Here is a 22981-nt window from a genome sequence, read left to right on the forward strand (position 1 = left end):
TTCATATTTTATGCATCGAGGCTGTCACTTAAATTAATGAATAATGTTAATATTAATTAAATTTTAAAAAAAACATAGTTTTATTGTGGAAATTATGAAATCAAATAACAGGTGCAATTCTCATATAAACTTCATTCAAACGACATAGCAAGGCAAATGATAACAAGAATCATTATGGTCAATCGAAGAAATCATTGTCTGCATACATAAATAATTTGGCCGGCGGATTTGATCACTACTTTATGATTCAATATTTCTACCTATATTAATTGCAGATTTTCATAATCATTACATGATCAAGTCAATGTATTCCCGTGAATAAAATTTAGAATATTTTTTTAACTACTGTCATTATTGAGCGAACCAAAAAAGTTATTCTTTTTGCAATTATCCTCCTAAAATATGAACTTTTGATCGCACTTTTTTCATTAACTGTAACTTGTTACAAGCTGAATATATAACATAGAAAAACTTTCCCATAATGGTCTCGTGTGACATGGTTTTACCAAGTTACATTCCGTTAAAAGAAATATGCGTAACAAAACATTTGGTCATCATAGACAGTCCTATAACCACTAATAATAATACGTTTGTTCCTATAACAAAAGTTATTATTTTTCTAAATCTGAAGAAAAATCACGTTTCACGAGACGTTGTTTGAAAAATTAAGAAACACACATAGAAAAAATGTAAAAAAATTGACAAAAGTGGCGAAGTTTAAAAAAGTTACACAGTACGTTCGTAACTAGCATGCATATTATTATTACACGGTAACATTTATAGACCATTAATCAAGTCAGTCTCCAATGTCGACACCTACTTATTACTTTCAAGCTATGGTCTAATTTCGATGAGCAACACAAGTATTTTATTCTGAATTCTATTAGGTAAAAGATTGTTTCTCAGTTTCACTATCAAGAAAATAAAAATATATGATTAGATGTATGTTTTACCAGGCCCATAAGCTAGTAATAAACATGTGCGAATTAAACCGCTTTTTAGAAAGACGTTTCTTTCGTCTTCGTGAAGATGCGGAATCTATTTGAAAGTCCTTTTGTCACTGCGATAATATCAAACAACATTGTTTCCGAGTTATTTGACATCTTCTACTAACATTAACCAAGATTTTCCACTAACCAAAATTTGTGTTTCTAAAAAGCGTATGAATTACCGCCGGTAAATCGACATATACATAATAATATCATGTAAATGACCGATGCATTTGAAATAATTGTGTATTTGATTTACATAAACGAAGATATATCCGAAAACCACCTAAAATTGATAAAAAAAAAAAAAACTTTGTTAACAATAGCAGCATTTCTCCAATACTAATAATTGTTACGGGGAATACATATATATATATATGTAATTATTATTGATGATGAGGTCGTTGATATTTTTTATCAAAAGTGCTCAGCGAGGTCCATAATGACTCACTCATTCACAACATCTACTATTATGAATATGTGCTTTATATAGTTTAACAAAATAAACCATTACAAAAACCGAATAATTAGAAATGAAATTACATACTTATTCTACTGACTTTTCCGTGTTGATTGTCATGTTTTTCAGATGTTACATCAGATTAGAAAATATTGTGGGGAAATAGTAAGAATTTCACAATATCGGTGTCATCATTCATATTTTTTATTTACATTTTCAAACATTTATAAATATAGTAAGTATAAATATTATACGTATATGAGTATATAAGATAGAATTTAACAAATCATTTTATATATACGGAAATTTAGATGCAAATAACTTTAAAAGTAAGAAAGAATCCGCACCTAATTGCGTCAAGGCCATTAATAACTATATTCCTTACAACGTTTGACATTAGTAAATATCGGTAAGTACTGAATGATTACTCCTTTATGTACACACAATAATTATTTGGACAATTCCGTACTCAATCTACGCTTCAATAGCAAAGGTGTTAAACCTTATATGAACGTAAAACTAAACGCACGACCGATTTTCAGCAAAATTTGCATATTCAACAAATTCGTAACTCAATATCTTCAATTAAATGCTCCAAACTTTGCCAGAAGATTATCTCTTTCATGAACTGATTGATTTTAATCAAGCAGCATTTCGTGCTACATATCTTATAACCCGATAATACTTGTTCATTACCTACCCTTATGATTTTAATACTTCAATGTGTACAAAAATCACTCATAATCCATAGTAATACCTCTAAATTAAACATCACACAATAATTTCGCAAAATTATAAGTTGTGTATACAACTGCTACAGATGTTCAGGAATTCCATATCAAAGGACACAACGAAATTGCAGTTTCTGTTAGAGTGAACTGTAATTTCTGCATAACGGGTATCCTAACAATATTATCTCCTTACAATTATACGGCGTGCAAACTTCACAATAAACCTAGGGTGAAACGAATTTTCTATCTTTACGATAGAAATTGAGATATTCATCACAATACTGTATATTATTGTTAGAATGGTCCACTCGCGATAACTACAATTGTTCTAATTGTGACGGATGCACAATTATAAAGTGTAAGCAGATTCTCTGGTACTTATTTCTCATCTCTTTTGCGAAAATTATCCCATCACCCAACGTTTTCAAGGTTTCTCAAGTGCTACTAATTCCGATAAACCTGACAAACATTTTGATACAGTTTGGCTCTTTTGCATGCAAATACATAGAGTTATAAACAAGGTCACAGCTTGGAATATTTATATTGAGTGAATAAATTTATAATCTATGGATGATCATTCTGTACTGTTACTTAAATTGAATGGCTAAAAAAAAATTATTCTTGACGTCAAAAAAAAATAAAAGTTCGTTCGATTCCATAAACTGACCCTAAAGTCTCTTCACACTCTTTTTTGCACCCTGTAATGAAAACTAGTGATAGTAAATTAGTTTTATTAATATTGTTAGGAACACTTGACCACTGTATACTATCGATCAGCCAAAATGAATTCTACCGCTCCATATGATTTTTAATACGATCTTACAAATTATTATAACTAGTAATTTATTATCGAATGTTCGATGTAAAGTAGCTGATATACACATACCATTACTTATAACAACCGTGATTTCAGAATAATGCGAAATTATGAGGGAATTACGTAATGTTTATCCAAATAAATAGCGCAAGTACAGGGCCTAAATATTCCTAACACTATATGATGATGTATTTGTAAACACTCGCAGGTGAGAAGTCAACTTTATCTACAACATACAAGAATGTCGATTTACCTATCTAGTGAAATGGAGGTTACGACATTTTTATATAATAAATTTCAGTGCATACTGTACATGTATGATTATTAATATTAAGGCTTCGCCATAGTGTCAGAGTATTTACTATCCCGTTATTCCGATTTATTGAACAGTATTGTAAAGTTTTTACAGCTCAAACAAGATCTTGGTAAATTTTTATCATTATCATCACAGAAAGCTCATGCCATGAAAATCCGTTCTCCGTTCGACTCAATCTCACTTCATATCCAGGGTGACAAATGCTCGATACAGTAGTTTTTCCAATTCTATCTCATATCTCGAGTGATCAAGAAATCAGACACTTGATGCTAGAATACCGCTAAATACGTTCGATTACAATCATTACTCCGTGTATCGTTTATGAATAAGCCAAATCAAGTGAAATACCTGTTAGTGAAGCGAGCGATATCGTAGAGAAAGAAGTTTTTTGCTTATTGCGAATTTTGATGTGTACATCAGGAGAGATTAAACAGTGGGAGCTCAGATCAGACAAGTTTTACATTGTACAGGATACTCAGTTACGTATCAACCTCGTTACCATAGTTGCGAGATGAGTTACATGATCAAAAACTAGAGAATCGTCAAATTCTTTGGGGATATTAGTTTTTGACAAATATTAAATAGAGGAGTATTTTTCAGGAACAAAAAACATTATGGATATTGGGTGATATATAAAATATTGGTTGATCTGATAGTAAATAATTAAGAACAAGGTGCAGTATTACATCAGGTTCTGCAAAGTTTGCAAGAAAACAGAGAAGTATAACATCATAACGTGGAAAGCATAGGTCGTGTCAATAAACCTCTTTCTGCCTGTAATTTACGTTTTTTGTTATTATTTGTTCAACCTCTTCCTTACCCATTACCCTCTAGCAGCAATATGGTTCTGTGTTTTTATCAAGTTATACAATTATAATCTAGATACTTTATATCTGTCATAACATTATTAGTAGTGCTACTATTATACAATATATAATATACATATTATTGAATATAAACGAAGTTCAATTCAAAACTTTGAGTCCCTGTGGACTAATTTTGAATTTTCAAAGGCATTAAATGTAACAGTCGATAATACGTCGCTACTTATCTTGACGAGAAAGTATATCTTTCGCAATCAATTAACTTAATCAAAAATCTTGTAAAAATTTTAGTGCATATATATATACCTATATATATATATATATTTCTTTGTAGTAAATATTGAATTCGCATGTCGCCTCAGAGAGTATCAAAAATTCATATCGCGAAGGATATCCTTTACACTAAGCCCTGTCAAGAATCCATACACCTGTCCTTTCAAACCAGTACTCTTTTTTTCATACTGCAGCTACCAAAGACTGGTCAAAGGCATTTGCCAGGATTATCCGAGCACCACTGCGGCCACATAGGTTCAGTGTGAAGTCCTCGACTGCGAAGGAGTTCTCTGTGCGCCGCAAGCCTCGTGTAGACGTTCTCTTCGGTCGTATAACCGTTCGACAAAGAGTCAGTCCTGAAAATAAGATAAATACCATATTTATCCTCCCATGGAAATATAGAGGTCAGGAAAAAAATACCATAGTAATTGAGAAGTCTTTCCACAAACCATAATCTTTCCGCAAAGGCTGAGGCCCTCGGCCATAATCGGGGCCCTAATGATGCCCGTCCCACTTGCTCAGACCATAGCGCGGCTTCGCCACCAAGAATGAGGGAAACCTCTTTTTGGCTATAATCTTTCCAAGGTCTGTGATTATAGACAGTTTGCCAGATTCGATACTCGCCGCAGGCCGCTTCCCCCGTTTCTCGCCATCTGCCAAATCCGCAATCCAAATACCACGCGTCCACGTGCGAAAGTATCACCCGGAAACCGTCCTCCAAAAGCTCTGGGGTTTCCGGCCAGTTACTGCCGCCCCAGGATTGAATTACGTGTAACTGAAAAGATTTATTCGAATGAAAATATTCAACGATGCAATATGCGATGATTTTCGGGAATTTTCAGGATTGAACGCGAAACAGTCTTTGACAAGATTGAGTAAATGGGCTTAGGATGAGTTTCTTACCTGGGGATTAAAGTATGTGTTGATGTATGGCCGTTTAGTAAGAGGCGAACTCCACACAACGACAGCTTTGGGAACATGGTTGTGATTGGCTCTGATCACTCTGTGGAGTGCCTTGGATTCGAAATCACCCCATAAGGCATGAAGATCTGTGATATTCTGGGCCTGCATTGCCATGGTAATGTTATTGTACTGGGCCCAGCATTCCAAGTTCACTTCGTCTCCACCGATGTGAATAATATCACGTAGTTCGGTGATGTCCAAGAGTTCTCTGTACAGTCCTTCCAGGATTTTGTAAGAATGTTCATTGAATGGATTAAGTTGACCGCAGTTTGGTTCACCGCAGTATGCCGACCACGGTTGCTGGTCGACGCAAAGTGCGAGTTCCCCAAAACCGTTCTCTGCGCCTGAAAAAAGACGAAAAAGAATGACGGGTGAATTTATACGAGTATTAGTTTAATCTTCAGTTCAACCGTCGTTGCAGTTTTCAAACCTGACTGAATCCAACGAGTCACTCGAAGTGCATCGCAAAACGAATCGGATGAATGAAAGAAAAAACCTCACCCCATTGCCATCCAGCGCCGGCATGAGCGGGTGCGTCGATTTCGATTAGGACGCGAATGCCCCGTACTTTAGCGTAATCCACGAGGTCCTTAACGTCCTCGGGTGAATAAACTTGATCCCCACTGAAGGCACCCCACCTGGCCATTTCCGGAAACTGTGGAGAGTCGTAAGGAAAGCTTTGAGAATCCGTCAAGTGCCAGTGAAAGGTGTTGAGCTTGGAGGCGGCCATCCCGTCGACGACTCTTTTCAGTTCTTCGATAGCGAAAAATTGTCTACCCGTATCTATAAGCAGCCCTCGATAGCCGAACGTCGGCTTGTCTTGTATAGAAGCGGATGAGATCGCCCTCAGTATTCCGTTTCTGCCCGCCGCTTCGTCCCACCAAATCATCTGACTTAGGGTCTCGAGGCCATGGCGAACGCCGTAGTAACTTTTCCCGGTGATTTTGGCCTCCAGAAGCTTACCCTTGAGGGTGACTTGAACGTTGTAAGATTCATCGGTGGTCAGCGTTTGCCTTGTGCCCAGGACGTTACCCGCTGATAAATATATCACGAAACTATCGATACTGGATCTTGCCTTGGCATTCTGGACTTTTATCAGACTTCTAATGTTACCTGAAAATATTCTACGGTAAGACGAATGTTCCTTGATCGTTGATTACACGCGTCCAGGGGTGGCGAAAAAACTAAACTTTGATGACCACTGCCATTTCGAGGTTCTCCAAAGTTCTGTTTGATTTTTTTTTATATTTTTTGTTACGTATTTTTTACCTAAAAATACGTCCTTCGCGTGCTCTAAAAGATTCTTGACCTCCTGATCGCTGGTGTTTACAGTGACCAGCGATACTTGTTGAAGATGAAATGTGACGCTATTTTCCCCGAGAAAAACGTCTCCCGTAGGTCGGGGCCAAATTAAACGTTCGTTACCCCCGCAGAGGGCTGTGCAAGTTGCCAGCGACGTTCTTGAGGATCTTACGGCCCTTCTTTCGCAGCGACCCGCGACGCAGCCCCAAGACCAAGGACTCTGGAAGTTCCTATTGAACAAAGAGGACAAGATTTCAGTTCGGCCAGGGTACTAATCATCAGGTGATTCGGAATATCAAATAGTCTCTTTCTACCGGATTGATTGCGAGGAAAAATCAGCGAAATTCATTCTGGCTTTATATCTATTATGAGAATTAACCTCTATCTGTATGAACGTTGGGTTCTATAGTAGTAGCTGCTGGTAGTCCCGTGAGATCAACAGTTTCAAATTTTTTTCCAACTTTTTCGAACCCGATAAACAAATTTGTGGTATATCGTTTTAGCCACTTTGAACAAAGCTTTGTAAGGAAAGAGGATTTACACCTTCAGAAAGATGGCGAGTATTGATGGATGTTTCATCAATTTTAAGGTATATTTTCGTGATGAAAGAATCTTAGAGATAAATTGTTCACGGTCTAGATTAGACCATTTCTTTAGCACATTCATATTCATTCAAATCCAGCACGGATGAAAGTTCTGAAAGTGAATGTAGAATGAAATGACGTTCACAAAAAGATTTAATTTACTTAAGGAATGGTTTCTGTGGTTTTGCTGAGACATTCTCATTCTACAAACTCAAAACTTTCAGACATCGATCCACCTTTCAGAACAGAGCCTGATAAACGGAAATCATCCTGATGCAGAGTTGATGAGGTTGCGAAAACGAAGGCAACATATAATCAATGGTGGTGATTTATAATCTACAACTTAAAATGAAGCTGATAAATACTGCAATTTCCACTTGAAATTTTCGACCATCTACCGTAGCATTGCAAATCAATGAAAAAATCGACACAAAACATAATCCTCTACATCACAGATAACCAACTGGATCGGATCCTGGATCTAGGGCTGACTTTCCGAACTCTGTGCGATCTACCTATCTGAAATAGTTACCTCTGACATGAATATAATATTTCGTGACAGAGTCATCTATTTTCCTTGCCTTGCCGCGATCGACTTGGCGAACCGTTACAGTTTACGAACGAAGAATGCCCTTTTTATCATTTCTCAACTGCTGGTCTTTCCGTAGTCATGTCGCTGCCATTGTCTTGCACTCTTTTTTGAACGTTGTATGGGTTCGTGAGGGTCCAGTTGATCAAAGAAGAATCACACAAGTCGATTCTGAGACGAAACATTTTTAATCCCAGAAAAAAGTAGAGCTAGCCCCGTTGCATTTTTGGCGAAAGATTCGACGATTTCGAAAAGTACTGCAATTGATTCGTTGAGGCACCATTCCGACGTAATTTTGCGTGAGAAATCGATTAGGCGCAGTCCCAATGCGCTGCGAGCAACGCCTGAAAAGTTACAGGCGGAAAACTGCTTATTTTCGTGCCCATTTCTCTGCTGTTGGTCCTACGCTCTTTTTCATGTGTTTTTTGGGTTCCTGAGGGTCCAATTAGTCCAGGAAGGGTCATACAAATCGATTCCAAAACGAAAAATTTTCGGCTCCGGAAATGACAAAAAAACTAAGGCTAACCCCTTTGCATTTTTGGCGAAAATTTCGACGATTTCAAAAAGTGCTGCAATTGATTCGTTGTGGCACTATTCCGACGTAATTTTGCGGGAGAAATCGATTGGGCGCAGTCCCAATGCGCTGCGAGCAACGCCTGAAAAGTTACAGGCGAAAAACTGCTTATTTTCGTCCCCATTTCTCTGCTGTCGGTCCTACGCTCTTTTTCATGTGGTTTTTGAGTTCCTGAGGGTCCAATTAGTCCAGAAAGGGTCATACAAATCGATTCCGAAACGAAAAATTTTCGGCTCCAGAAATGACGAAAAAACTAAGGCTAACCCCTTTGCATTTTTGGCGAAAATTTCGACGATTTCGAAAAGTGCAGCAATTGATTCGTTGTGGCACTATTCCGACGTAATTTCGCGAGAGAAATCGATTGGGCGCAGTCCCAATGCGCTGCGAGCAACGCCTGAAAAGTTACAGGCGAAAAACTGCTTATTTTCGTCCCCATTTCTCTGCTGTTGGTCCTACGCTCTTTTTCATGTGTTTTTTGAGTTCCTGAGGGTCCAATTAGTCCAGAAAGGGTCATACAAATCGATTCAGAAACGGAAAATTTTCGGCTTCGGAAATGACGAAAAAACTAAGGCTAACCCCTTTGTATTTTTGGCGAAAATTTGGACGATTTCGAAAAGTGCTGCAATTGATTCGTTGTGGCACTATTCCGACGTAATTTTGCGAGAGAAATCGATTGGGCGCAGTCCCAATGCGCTGCGAGCAACGCCTGAAAAGTTACAGGCGAAAAACTGCTTATTTTTGTCCCCATTTCTCTGCTGTTGGTCCTACGCTCTTTTTCATGTGTTTTTTGAGTTCCTGAGGGTCCAATTGTTCCAGAAAGGGTCATACAAATCGATTCAGAAACGAAAAATTTTCGGCTCCGGAAATGACGAAAAAACTAAGGCTAACCCCTTTGCATTTTTGGCGAAAATTTCGACGATTTCGAAAAGTGCTGCAATTGATTCGTTGTGGCACTATTCCGACGTAATTTTGCGAGAGAAATCGATCGGGCGCAGTCCCAATGCGCTGCGAGCAACGCCTGAAAAGTTACAGGCGAAAAACTGCTTATTTTCGTCCCCATTTCTCTGCTGTTGGTCCTACGCTCTTTTTCATGTGTTTTTTGAGATCCTGAGGGTCCAATTAGTCCGGAAAGGGTCATACAAATCGATTCCGAAACGAAAAATTTTCGGCTCCCGAAATGACGAAAAAACTAAGGCTAACCCCTTTGCATTTTTGGCGAAAATTTGGACGATTTCGAAAAGTGCTGCAATTGATTCGTTGTGGCACTATTCCGACGTAATTTTGCGAGAGAAATCGATTGGGCGCAGTCCCAATGCGCTGCGAGCAACGCCTGAAAAGTTACAGCCGAAAAACTGCTTATTTTTGTCCCCATTTCTCTGCTGTTGGTCCTACGCTCTTTTTCATGTGTTTTTTGAGTTCCTGAGGGTCCAATTAGTCCAGAAAGAGTCATACAAATCGATTCAGAAACGAAAAATTTTCGGCTTCGGAAATGACGAAAAAACTAAGGCTAACCCCTTTGCATTTTTGGCGAAAATTTGGACGATTTCGAAAAGTGCTGCAATTGATTCGTTGTGGCACTATTCCGACGTAATTTTGCGAGAGAAATCGATTGGGCGCAGTCCCAATGCGCTGCGAGCAACGCCTGAAAAGTTACAGCCGAAAAACTGCTTATTTTTGTCCCCATTTCTCTGCTGTTGGTCCTACGCTCTTTTTCATGTGTTTTTTGAGTTCCTGAGGGTCCAATTAGTCCAGAAAGGGTCATACAAATCGATTCAGAAACGGAAAATTTTCGGCTTCGGAAATGACGAAAAAACTAAGGCTAACCCCTTTGTATTTTTGGCGAAAATTTGGACGATTTCGAAAAGTGCTGCAATTGATTCGTTGTGGCACTATTCCGACGTAATTTTGCGGGAGAAATCGATTGGGCGCAGTCCCAATGCGCTGCGAGCAACGCCTGAAAAGTTACAGGCGAAAAACTGCTTATTTTTGTCCCCATTTCTCTGCTGTTGGTCCTACGCTCTTTTTCATGTGTTTTTTGAGTTCCTGAGGGTCCAATTAGTCCAGAAAGAGTCATACAAATCGATTCAGAAACGAAAAATTTTCGGCCTCGGAAATGACGAAAAAACTAAGGCTAACCCCTTTGCATTTTTGGCGAAAATTTCGACGATTTCGAAAAATGCTGCAATTGATTCGTTGTGGCACTATTCCGACGTAATTTTGCGAGAGAAATCGATTGGGCGCAGTCCCAATGCGCTGCGAGCAACGCCTGAAAAGTTACAGGCGAAAAACTGCTTATTTTCGTCCCCATTTCTCTGCTGTTGGTCCTACGCTCTTTTTCATGTGTTTTTTGAGTTCCTGAGGGTCCAATTAGTCCTGAAGGGATCATACAAATCGATTCCGAAACGAAAAATTTTCGGCTCCAGAAATGACGAAAAACCTAAGGCTAACCCCTTTGCATTTTTGGCGAAAATTTCGACGATTTCGAAAAGTGCAGCAATTGATTCGTTGTGGCACTATTCCGACGTAATTTTGCGAGAGAAATCGATTGGGCGCAGTCCCAATGCGCTGCGAGCAACGCCTGAAAAGTTACAGCCGAAAAACTGCTTATTTTTGTCCCCATTTCTCTGCTGTTGGTCCTACGCTCTTTTTCATGTGTTTTTTGAGTTCCTGAGGGTCCAATTAGTCCAGAAAGAGTCATACAAATCGATTCAGAAACGAAAAATTTTCGGCTTCGGAAATGACGAAAACACTAAGGCATTTTTGGCGAAAATTTGGACGATTTCGAAAAGTGCTGCAATTGATTCGTTGTGGCACTATTCCGACGTAATTTTGCGAGAGAAATCGATTGGGCGCAGTCCCAATGCGCTGCGAGCAACGCCTGAAAAGTTACAGGCGAAAAACTGCTTATTTTTGTCCCCATTTCTCTGCTGTTGGTCCTACGCTCTTTTTCATGTGTTTTTTGAGTTCCTGAGGGTCCAATTAGTCCAGAAAGGGTCATACAAATCGATTCAGAAACGAAAAATTTTCGGCTCCGGAAATGACGAAAAAACTAAGGCTAACCCCTTTGCATTTTTGGCAAAAATTTCGACGATTTCGAAAAGTGCTGCAATTGATTCGTTGTGGCACTATTCCGACGTAATTTTGCGAGAGAAATCGATCGGGCGCAGTCCCAATGCGCTGCGAGCAACGCCTGAAAAGTTACAGGCGAAAAACTGCTTATTTTCGTCCCCATTTCTCTGCTGTTGGTCCTACGCTCTTTTTCATGTGTTTTTTGAGATCCTGAGGGTCCAATTAGTCCGGAAAGGGTCATACAAATCGATTCCGAAACGAAAAATTTTCGGCTCCAGAAATGAAGAAAAAACTAAGGCTAACCCCTTTGCATTTTTTGCGAAAATTTCGACGATTTCGGAAAGTGCAGCAATTGATTCGTTGTGGCACTATTCCGACGTAATTTTGCGAGAGAAATCGATTGGGCGCAGTCCCAATGCGCTGCGAGCAACGCCTGAAAAGTTACAGCCGAAAAACTGCTTATTTTTGTCCCCATTTCTCTGCTGTTGGTCCTACGCTCTTTTTCATGTGTTTTTTGAGTTCCTGAGGGTCCAATTAGTCCAGAAAGAGTCATACAAATCGATTCAGAAACGAAAAATTTTCGGCTTCGGAAATGACGAAAAAACTAAGGCTAACCCCTTTGCATTTTTGGCGAAAATTTGGACGATTTCGAAAAGTGCTGCAATTGATTCGTTGTGGCACTATTCCGACGTAATTTTGCGAGAGAAATCAATTGGGCGCAGTCCCAATGCGCTGCGAGCAACGCCTGAAAAGTTACAGGCGAAAAACTGCTTATTTTCGTCCCCATTTCTCTGCTGATGGTCCTACGCTCTTTTTCATGTGTTTTTTGAGTTCCTGAGGGTCCAATTAGTCCAGAAAGAGTCATACAAATCGATTCAGAAACGAAAAATTTTCGGCCTCGGAAATGACGAAAAAACTAAGGCTAACCCCTTTGCATTTTTGGCGAAAATTTCGACGATTTCGAAAAGTGCTGCAATTGATTCGTTGTGGCACTATTCCGACGTAATTTTGCGAGAGAAATCGATCGGGCGCAGTCCCAATGCGCTGCGAGCAACGCCTGAAAAGTTACAGGCGAAAAACGGCTTATTTTCGTCCCCATTTCTCTGCTGTTGGTCCTACGCTCTTTTTCATGTGTTTTTTGAGATCCTGAGGGTCCAATTAGTCCGGAAAGGGTCATACAAATCGATTCCGAAACGAAAAATTTTCGGCTCCAGAAATGACGAAAAAACTAAGGCTAACCCCTTTGCATTTTTGGCGAAAATTTCGACGATTTCGAAAAGTGCAGCAATTGATTCGTTGTGGCACTATTCCGACGTAATTTTGCGAGAGAAATCGATTGGGCGCAGTCCCAATGCGCTGCGAGCAACGCCTGAAAAGTTACAGGCGAAAAACTGCTTATTTTCGTCCCCATTTCTCTGCTGTTGGTCCTACGCTCTTTTTCATGTGTTTTTTGAGTTCCTGAGGGTCCAATTAGTCCAGAAAGAGTCATACAAATCGATTCAGAAACGAAAAATTTTCGGCCTCGGAAATGACGAAAAAACTAAGGCTAACCCCTTTGCATTTTTGGCGAAAATTTCGACGATTTCGAAAAATGCTGCAATTGATTCGTTGTGGCACTATTCCGACGTAATTTTGCGAGAGGAATCGATTGGGCGCAGTCCCAATGCGCTGCGAGCAACGCCTGAAAAGTTACAGGCGAAAAACTGCTTATTTTCGTCCCCATTTCTCTGCTGTTGGTCCTACGCTCTTTTTCATGTGTTTTTTGAGTTCCTGAGGGTCCAATTAGTCCAGAAAGAGTCATACAAATCGATTCAGAAACGAAAAATTTTCGGCTTCGGAAATGACGAAAAAACTAAGGCTAACCCCTTTGCATTTTTGGCGAAAATTTGGACGATTTCGAAAAGTGCTGCAATTGATTCGTTGTGGCACTATTCCGACGTAATTTTGCGAGAGAAATCGATTGGGCGCAGTCCCAATGCGCTGCGAGCAACGCCTGAAAAGTTACAGGCGAAAAACTGCTTATTTTTGTCCCCATTTCTCTGCTGTTGGTCCTACGCTCTTTTTCATGTGTTTTTTGAGTTCCTGAGGGTCCAATTAGTCCAGAAAGAGTCATACAAATCGATTCAGAAACGAAAAATTTTCGGCTTCGGAAATGACGAAAAAACTAAGGCTAACCCCTTTGCATTTTTGGCGAAAATTTGGACGATTTCGAAAAGTGCTGCAATTGATTCGTTGTGGCACTATTCCGACGTAATTTTGCGAGAGAAATCGATTGGGCGCAGTCCCAATGCGCTGCGAGCAACGCCTGAAAAGTTACAGGCGAAAAACTGCTTATTTTCGTCCCCATTTCTCTGCTGTTGGTCCTACGCTCTTTTTCATGTGTTTTTTGAGTTCCTGAGGGTCCAATTAGTCCAGAAAGAGTCATACAAATCGATTCAGAAACGAAAAATTTTCGGCCTCGGAAATGACGAAAAAACTAAGGCTAACCCCTTTGCATTTTTGGCGAAAATTTCGACGATTTCGAAAAATGCTGCAATTGATTCGTTGTGGCACTATTCCGACGTAATTTTGCGAGAGAAATCGATTGGGCGCAGTCCCAATGCGCTGCGAGCAACGCCTGAAAAGTTACAGGCGAAAAACTGCTTATTTTCGTCCCCATTTCTCTGCTGTTGGTCCTACGCTCTTTTTCATGTGTTTTTTGAGTTCACGAGGGTCCAATTAGTCCAGAAAGGGTCATACAAATCGATTCGGAAACGAAAAATTTTCGGCTCCGGAAATGACGAAAAAACTAAGGCTAACCCCTTTGCATTTTTGGCGAAAATTTCGACGATTTCGAAAAGTGCTGCAATTGATTCGTTGTGGCACTATTCCGACGTAATTTTGCGAGAGAAATCGATTGGGCGCAGTCCCAATGCGCTGCGAGCAACGCCTGAAAAGTTACAGGCGAAAAACTGCTTATTTTCGTCCCCATTTCTCTGCTGTTGGTCCTACGCTCTTTTTCATGTGTTTTTTGAGTTCCTGAGGGTCCAATTAGTCCTGAAGGGATCATACAAATCGATTCCGAAACGAAAAATTTTCGGCTCCAGAAATGACGAAAAACCTAAGGCTAACCCCTTTGCATTTTTGGCGAAAATTTCGACGATTCCGAAAAGTGCAGCAATTGATTCGTTGTGGCACTATTCCGACGTAATTTTGCGAGAGAAATCGATTGGGCGCAGTCCCAATGCGCTGCGAGCAACGCCTGAAAAGTTACAGGCGAAAAACTGCTTATTTTCGTCCCCATTTCTCTGCTGTTGGTCCTACGCTCTTTTTCATGTGTTTTTTGAGTTCACGAGGGTCCAATTAGTCCAGAAAGGGTCATACAAATCGATTCAGAAACGAAAAATTTTCGGCTCCGGAAATGACGAAAAAACTAAGGCTAACCCCTTTGCATTTTTGGCGAAAATTTCGACGATTTCGAAAAGTGCTGCAATTGATTCGTTGTGGCACTATTCCGACGTAATTTTGCGAGAGAAATCGATTGGGCGCAGTCCCAATGCGCTGCGAGCAACGCCTGAAAAGTTACAGGCGAAAAACTGCTTATTTTTGTCCCCATTTCTCTGCTGTTGGTCCTACGCTCTTTTTCATGTGTTTTTTGAGTTCCTGAGGGTCCAATTAGTCCAGAAAGAGTCATACAAATCGATTCAGAAACGAAAAGTTTTCGGCTTCGGAAATGACGAAAAAACTAAGGCTAACCCCTTTGCATTTTTGGCGAAAATTTGGACGATTTCGAAAAGTGCTGCAATTGATTCGTTGTGGCACTATTCCAACGTAATTTTGCGAGAGAAATCGGTTGGGCGCAGTCCCAATGCGCTGCGAGCAACGCCTAAAAAGTTACAGGCGAAAAACTGCTTATTTTCGTCCCCATTTCTCTGCTGTTGGTCCTACGCTCTTTTTCATGTGTTTTTTGAGTTCCTGAGGGTCCAATTAGTCCGGAAAGGGTCATACAAATCGATTCCGAAACGAAAAATTTTCGGCTTCAGAAATGACGAAAAAACTAAGGCTAACCCCTTTGCATTTTTGGCGAAAATTTCGACGATTTCGAAAAGTGCAGCAATTGATTCGTTGTGGCACTATTCCGACGTAATTTTGCGGGAGAAATCGATTGGGCGCAGTCCCAATGCGCTGCGAGCAACGCCTGAAAAGTTACAGGCGAAAAACTGCTTATTTTCGTCCCCATTTCTCTGCTGTTGGTCCTACGCTCTTTTTCATGTGTTTTTTGAGTTCCTGAGGGTCCAATTAGTCCAGAAAGGGTCATACAAATCGATTCCGAAACGAAAAATTTTCGGTTCCGGAAATGACGAAAAAACTAAGGCTAACCCCTTTGCATTTTTGGCGAAAATTTCGACGATTCCGAAAAGTGCTGCAATTGATTCGTTGTGGCACTATTCCGACGTAATTTTGCGAGAGAAATCGATTGGGCGCAGTCCCAATGCGCTGCGAGCAACGCCTGAAAAGTTACAGGCGAAAAACTGCTTATTTTTGTCCCCATTTCTCTGCTGTTGGTCCTACGCTCTTTTTCATGTGTTTTTTGAGTTCCTAAGGGTTCAATTAGTCCAGAAAGAGTCATACAAATCGATTCAGAAACGAAAAATTTTCGGCTTCGGAAATGACGAAAAAAATAAGGCTAACCCCTTTGCATTTTTGGCGAAAATTTCGACGATTTCGAAAAGTGCTGCAATTGATTCGTTGTGGCACTATTCCGACGTAATTTTGCGAGAGAAATCGATTGGGCGCAGTCCCAATGCGCTGCGAGCAACGCCTGAAAAGTTACAGGCGAAAAACTGCTTATTTTTGTCCCCATTTCTCTGCTGTCGGTCCTACGCTCTTTTTCATGTGTTTTTTGAGTTCCTGAGGGTCCAATTAGTCCAGAAAGAGTCATACAAATCGATTCAGAAACGAAAAGTTTTCGGCTTCGGAAATGACGAAAAAACTAAGGCTAACCCCTTTGCATTTTTGGCGAAAATTTCGACGATTTCGAAAAGTGCTGCAATTGATTCGTTGTGGCACTATTCCGACGTAATTTTGCGAGAGAAATCGATCGGGCGCAGTCCCAATGCGCTGCGAGCAACGCCTGAAAAGTTACAGGCGAAAAACTGCTTATTTTCGTCCCCATTTCTCTGCTGTTGGTCCTACGCTCTTTTTCATGTGTTTTTTGAGATCCTGAGGGTCCAATTAGTCCGGAAAGGGTCATACAAATCGATTCCGAAACGAAAAATTTTCGGCTCCAGAAATGACGAAAAAACTAAGGCTAACCCCTTTGCATTTTTGGCGAAAATTTCGACGATTTCGAAAAGTGCAGCAATTGATTCGTTGTGGCACTATTCCGACGTAATTTTGCGAGAGAAATCGATTGGGCGCAGTCCCAATGCGCTGCGAGCAACGCCTGAAAAGTTACAGCCGAAAAACTGCTTATTTTTGTCCCCATTTCTCTGCTGTTGGTCCTACGCTCTTTTTCATGTGTTTTTTGAGTTCCTGAGGGTCCAATTAGTCCAGAAAGAGTCATACAAATCGATTCGGAAACGAAAAATTTTCGGCTTCGGAAATGACGAAAAAACTAAGGCTAACCCCTTTGCATTTTTGGCGAAAATTTGGACGATTTCGAAAAGTGCTGCAATTGATTCGTTGTGGCACTATTCCGACGTAATTTTGCGAGAGAAATCGATTGGGCGCAGTCCCAATGCGCTGCGAGCAACGCCTGAAAAGTTACAGGCGAAAAACTGCTTATTTTCGTCCCCATTTCTCTGCTGTTGGTCCTACGCTCTTTTTCATGTGTTTTTTGAGTTCACGAGGGTCCAATTAGTCCAGAAAGGGTCATACAAATCGATTCAGAAACGAAAAATTTTCGGCTCCGGAAATGACGAAAAAACTAAGGCTAACCCCTTTGCATTTTTGGCGAAAATTTCGACGATTTCGAAAAGTGCTGCAATTGATTCGTTGTAGCACTATTCCGACGTAATTTTGCGAGAGAAATCGATTGGGCGCAGTCACAATGCGCTGCGAGCAACGCCTAAAAAGTTACAGGCGAAAAACTGCTTATTTTCGTCCCCATTTCTCTGCTGTTGGTCCTACGCTCTTTTTCATGTGTTTTTTGAGTTCCTGAGGGTCCAATTAGTCCAGAAAGGGTCATACAAATCGATTCAGAAACGAAAAATTTTCGGCTCCAGAAATGACGAAAAAACTAAGGCTAACCCCTTTGCATTTTTGACGAAAATTTCGACGATTTCGAAAAGTGCTGCAATTGATTCGTTGTGGCACTATTCCGACGTAATTTTGCGAGGGAAATCGATTGGGCGCAGTCCCAATGCGCTGCGAGCAACGCCTGAAAAGTTACAGGCGAAAAACTGCTTATTTTCGTCCCCATTTCTCTGCTGTTGGTCCTACGCTCTTTTTCATGTGTTTTTTGAGTTCCTGAGGGTCCAATTAGTCCGGAAAGGGTCATACAAATCGATTCCGAAACGAAAAATTTTCGGCTTCAGAAATGACGAAAAAACTAAGGCTAACCCCTTTGCATTTTTGGCGAAAATTTCGACGATTTCGAAAAGTGCAGCAATTGATTCGTTGTGGCACTATTCCGACGTAATTTTGCGAGAGAAATCGATTGGGCGCAGTCCCAATGCGCTGCGAGCAACGCCTAAAAAGTTACAGGCGAAAAACTGCTTATTTTCGTCCCCATTTCTCTGCTGTTGGTCCTACGCTCTTTTTCATGTGTTTTTTGAGTTCCTGAGGGTCCAATTAGTCCAGAAAGGGTCATACAAATCGATTCAGAAACGAAAAATTTTCGGCTCCAGAAATGACGAAAAAACTAAGGCTAACCCCTTTGCATTTTTGACGAAAATTTCGACGATTTCGAAAAGTGCTGCAATTGATTCGTTGTGGCACTATTCCGACGTAATTTTGCGAGGGAAATCGATTGGGCGCAGTCCCAATGCGCTGCGAGCAACGCCTGAAAAGTTACAGGCGAAAAACTGCTTATTTTCGTCCCCATTTCTCTGCTGTTGGTCCTACGCTCTTTTTCATGTGTTTTTTGAGTTCCTGAGGGTCCAATTAGTCCGGAAAGGGTCATACAAATCGATTCCGAAACGAAAAATTTTCGGCTTCAGAAATGACGAAAAAACTAAGGCTAACCCCTTTGCATTTTTGGCGAAAATTTCGACGATTTCGAAAAGTGCAGCAATTGATTCGTTGTGGCACTATTCCGACGTAATTTTGCGAGAGAAATCGATTGGGCGCAGTCCCAATGCGCTGCGAGCAACGCCTGAAAAGTTACAGGCGAAAAACTGCTTATTTTTGTCCCCATTTCTCTGCTGTTGGTCCTACGCTCTTTTTTATGTGTTTTTTGAGTTCCTGAGGGTCCAATTAGTCCAGAAAGGGTCATACAAATCGATTCCGAAACGAAAAATTTTCGGCTCCGGAAATGACGAAAAAACTATGGCTAACCCCTTTGCATTTTTGGCGAAAATTTCGACGATTCCGAAAAGTGCTGCAATTGATTCGTTGTGGCACCATTCCGACGTAATTTTGCGAGAGAAATCGATTGGGCGCAGTCCCAATGCGCTGCGAGCAACGCCTGAAAAGTTACAGGCGAAAAATTGCTTATTGTTGTCCCCATTTCTCTGCTGTTGGTCCTACGCTCTTTTTCATGTGTTTTTTGAGTTCTTGAGGGTCCAATTAGTCCAGAAAGGGTCATACAAATCGATTCAGAAACGAAAAATTTTCGGCTTCGGAAATGACGAAAAAACTAAGGCTAACCCCTTTGCATTTTTGGCGAAAATTTGTACGATTTCGAAAAGTGCTGCAATTGATTCGTTGTGGCACTATTTCGACGTAATTTTGCGAGAGAAATCGATTGGGCGCAGTCCCAATGCGCTGCGAGCAACGCCTGAAAAGTTACAGGCGAAAAACTGCTTATTTTTGTCCCCATTTCTCTGCTGTTGGTCCTACGCTCTTTTTCATGTGTTTTTTGAGTTCCTGAGGGTCCAATTAGTCCAGAAAGGGTCATACAAATCGATTCCGAAACGAAAAATTTTCGGCTCCGGAAATGACGAAAAAACTAAGGCTAACCCCTTTGCATTTTTGGCGAAAATTTCGACGATTCCGAAAAGTGCTGCAATTGATTCGTTGTGGCACCATTCCGACGTAATTTTGCGAGAGAAATCGATTGGGCGCAGTCCCAATGCGCTGCGAGCAACGCCTGAAAAGTTACAGGCGAAAAACTGCTTATTTTTGTCCCCATTTCTCTGCTGTTGGTCCTACGCTCTTTTTCATGTGTTTTTTGAGTTCCTGAGGGTCCAATTAGTCCAGAAAGAGTCATACAAATCGATTCAGAAACGAAAAGTTTTCGGCTTCGGAAATGACGAAAAAACTAAGGCTAACCCCTTTGCATTTTTGGCGAAAATTTGGACGATTTCGAAAAGTGCTGCAATTGATTCGTTGTGGCACTATTCCAACGTAATTTTGCGAGAGAAATCGGTTGGGCGCAGTCCCAATGCGCTGCGAGCAACGCCTAAAAAGTTACAGGCGAAAAACTGCTTATTTTCGTCCCCATTTCTCTGCTGTTGGTCCTACGCTCTTTTTCATGTGTTTTTTGAGTTCCTAAGGGTTCAATTAGTCCAGAAAGAGTCATACAAATCGATTCAGAAACGAAAAATTTTCGGCTTCGGAAATGACGAAAAAAATAAGGCTAACCCCTTTGCATTTTTGGCGAAAATTTCGACGATTTCGAAAAGTGCTGCAATTGATTCGTTGTGGCACTATTCCGACGTAATTTTGCGAGAGAAATCGATTGGGCGCAGTCCCAATGCGCTGCGAGCAACGCCTGAAAAGTTACAGGCGAAAAACTGCTTATTTTTGTCCCCATTTCTCTGCTGTTGGTCCTACGCTCTTTTTCATGTGTTTTTTGAGTTCCTGAGGGTCCAATTAGTCCAGAAAGAGTCATACAAATCGATTCAGAAACGAAAAGTTTTCGGCTTCGGAAATGACGAAAAAACTAAGGCTAACCCCTTTGCATTTTTGGCGAAAATTTGGACGATTTCGAAAAGTGCTGCAATTGATTCGTTGTGGCACTATTCCGACGTAATTTTGCGAGAGAAATCGATTGGGCGCAGTCCCAATGCGCTGCGAGCAACGCCTGAAAAGTTACAGGCGAAAAACTGCTTATTTTCGTCCCCATTTCTCTGCTGTTGGTCCTACGCTCTTTTTCATGTGTTTTTTGAGTTCACGAGGGTCCAATTAGTCCAGAAAGGGTCATACAAATCGATTCAGAAACGAAAAATTTTCGGCTCCGGAAATGACGAAAAAACTAAGGCTAACCCCTTTGCATTTTTGGCGAAAATTTCGACGATTTCGAAAAGTGCTGCAATTGATTCGTTGTGGCACTATTCCGACGTAATTTTGCGAGAGAAATCGATTGGGCGCAGTCACAATGCGCTGCGAGCAACGCCTAAAAAGTTACAGGCGAAAAACTGCTTATTTTCGTCCCCATTTCTCTGCTGTTGGTCCTACGCTCTTTTTCATGTGTTTTTTGAGTTCCTGAGGGTCCAATTAGTCCAGAAAGGGTCATACAAATCGATTCAGAAACGAAAAATTTTCGGCTCCAGAAATGACGAAAAAACTAAGGCTAACCCCTTTGCATTTTTGACGAAAATTTCGACGATTTCGAAAAGTGCTGCAATTGATTCGTTGTGGCACTATTCCGACGTAATTTTGCGAGGGAAATCGATTGGGCGCAGTCCCAATGCGCTGCGAGCAACGCCTGAAAAGTTACAGGCGAAAAACTGCTTATTTTCGTCCCCATTTCTCTGCTGTTGGTCCTACGCTCTTTTTCATGTGTTTTTTGAGTTCCTGAGGGTCCAATTAGTCCGGAAAGGGTCATACAAATCGATTCCGAAACGAAAAATTTTCGGCTTCAGAAATGACGAAAAAACTAAGGCTAACCCCTTTGCATTTATGGCGAAAATTTCGACGATTTCGAAAAGTGCAGCAATTGATTCGTTGTGGCACTATTCCGACGTAATTTTGCGAGAGAAATCGATTGGGCGCAGTCCCAATGCGCTGCGAGCAACGCCTAAAAAGTTACAGGCGAAAAACTGCTTATTTTCGTCCCCATTTCTCTGCTGTTGGTCCTACGCTCTTTTTCATGTGTTTTTTGAGTTCCTGAGGGTCCAATTAGTCCAGAAAGGGTCATACAAATCGATTCAGAAACGAAAAATTTTCGGCTCCAGAAATGACGAAAAAACTAAGGCTAACCCCTTTGCATTTTTGACGAAAATTTCGACGATTTCGAAAAGTGCTGCAATTGATTCGTTGTGGCACTATTCCGACGTAATTTTGCGAGGGAAATCGATTGGGCGCAGTCCCAATGCGCTGCGAGCAACGCCTGAAAAGTTACAGGCGAAAAACTGCTTATTTTCGTCCCCATTTCTCTGCTGTTGGTCCTACGCTCTTTTTCATGTGTTTTTTGAGTTCCTGAGGGTCCAATTAGTCCGGAAAGGGTCATACAAATCGATTCCGAAACGAAAAATTTTCGGCTTCAGAAATGACGAAAAAACTAAGGCTAACCCCTTTGCATTTTTGGCGAAAATTTCGACGATTTCGAAAAGTGCAGCAATTGATTCGTTGTGGCACTATTCCGACGTAATTTTGCGAGAGAAATCGATTGGGCGCAGTCCCAATGCGCTGCGAGCAACGCCTGAAAAGTTACAGGCGAAAAACTGCTTATTTTTGTCCCCATTTCTCTGCTGTTGGTCCTACGCTCTTTTTTATGTGTTTTTTGAGTTCCTGAGGGTCCAATTAGTCCAGAAAGGGTCATACAAATCGATTCCGAAACGAAAAATTTTCGGCTCCGGAAATGACGAAAAAACTATGGCTAACCCCTTTGCATTTTTGGCGAAAATTTCGACGATTCCGAAAAGTGCTGCAATTGATTCGTTGTGGCACCATTCCGACGTAATTTTGCGAGAGAAATCGATTGGGCGCAGTCCCAATGCGCTGCGAGCAACGCCTGAAAAGTTACAGGCGAAAAATTGCTTATTGTTGTCCCCATTTCTCTGCTGTTGGTCCTACGCTCTTTTTCATGTGTTTTTTGAGTTCTTGAGGGTCCAATTAGTCCAGAAAGGGTCATACAAATCGATTCAGAAACGAAAAATTTTCGGCTTCGGAAATGACGAAAAAACTAAGGCTAACCCCTTTGCATTTTTGGCGAAAATTTGTACGATTTCGAAAAGTGCTGCAATTGATTCGTTGTGGCACTATTTCGACGTAATTTTGCGAGAGAAATCGATTGGGCGCAGTCCCAATGCGCTGCGAGCAACGCCTGAAAAGTTACAGGCGAAAAACTGCTTATTTTTGTCCCCATTTCTCTGCTGTTGGTCCTACGCTCTTTTTCATGTGTTTTCTGAGTTCCTGAGGGTCCAATTAGTCCAGAAAGGGTCATACAAATCGATTCCGAAA

The 22981-nt window shown here is 40.9% G+C and overlaps 1 protein-coding gene across 6 annotated transcripts in view; it reads right to left on the minus strand.

The window, feature by feature from the left end:
* Window positions 1-2572: 2572 nt before the first annotated feature.
* Window positions 2573-22981, minus strand: part of LOC124416148 (probable beta-hexosaminidase fdl) — a 62722-nt gene continuing 42313 nt past the window's right edge. For all 6 annotated transcript variants that reach the window (XM_046897061.1, XM_046897060.1, XM_046897065.1 and 3 more), the window contains 5 exons: window positions 6643-6905; window positions 5875-6486; window positions 5314-5717; window positions 4860-5185; window positions 2573-4766 (listed from right to left, as the gene is read on the minus strand). In XM_046897061.1, the coding sequence (XP_046753017.1) occupies window positions 4619-4766; window positions 4860-5185; window positions 5314-5717; window positions 5875-6486; window positions 6643-6905 (1753 nt within the window). In that variant the 3' untranslated portion in view covers window positions 2573-4618. The remainder of the gene's footprint in view (window positions 4767-4859; window positions 5186-5313; window positions 5718-5874; window positions 6487-6642; window positions 6906-22981) is intronic.

This window comes from Diprion similis, chromosome 2 (genome assembly GCF_021155765.1).
Source record: "Diprion similis isolate iyDipSimi1 chromosome 2, iyDipSimi1.1, whole genome shotgun sequence".
Lineage (NCBI taxonomy): Eukaryota > Metazoa > Arthropoda > Insecta > Hymenoptera > Diprionidae > Diprion > Diprion similis.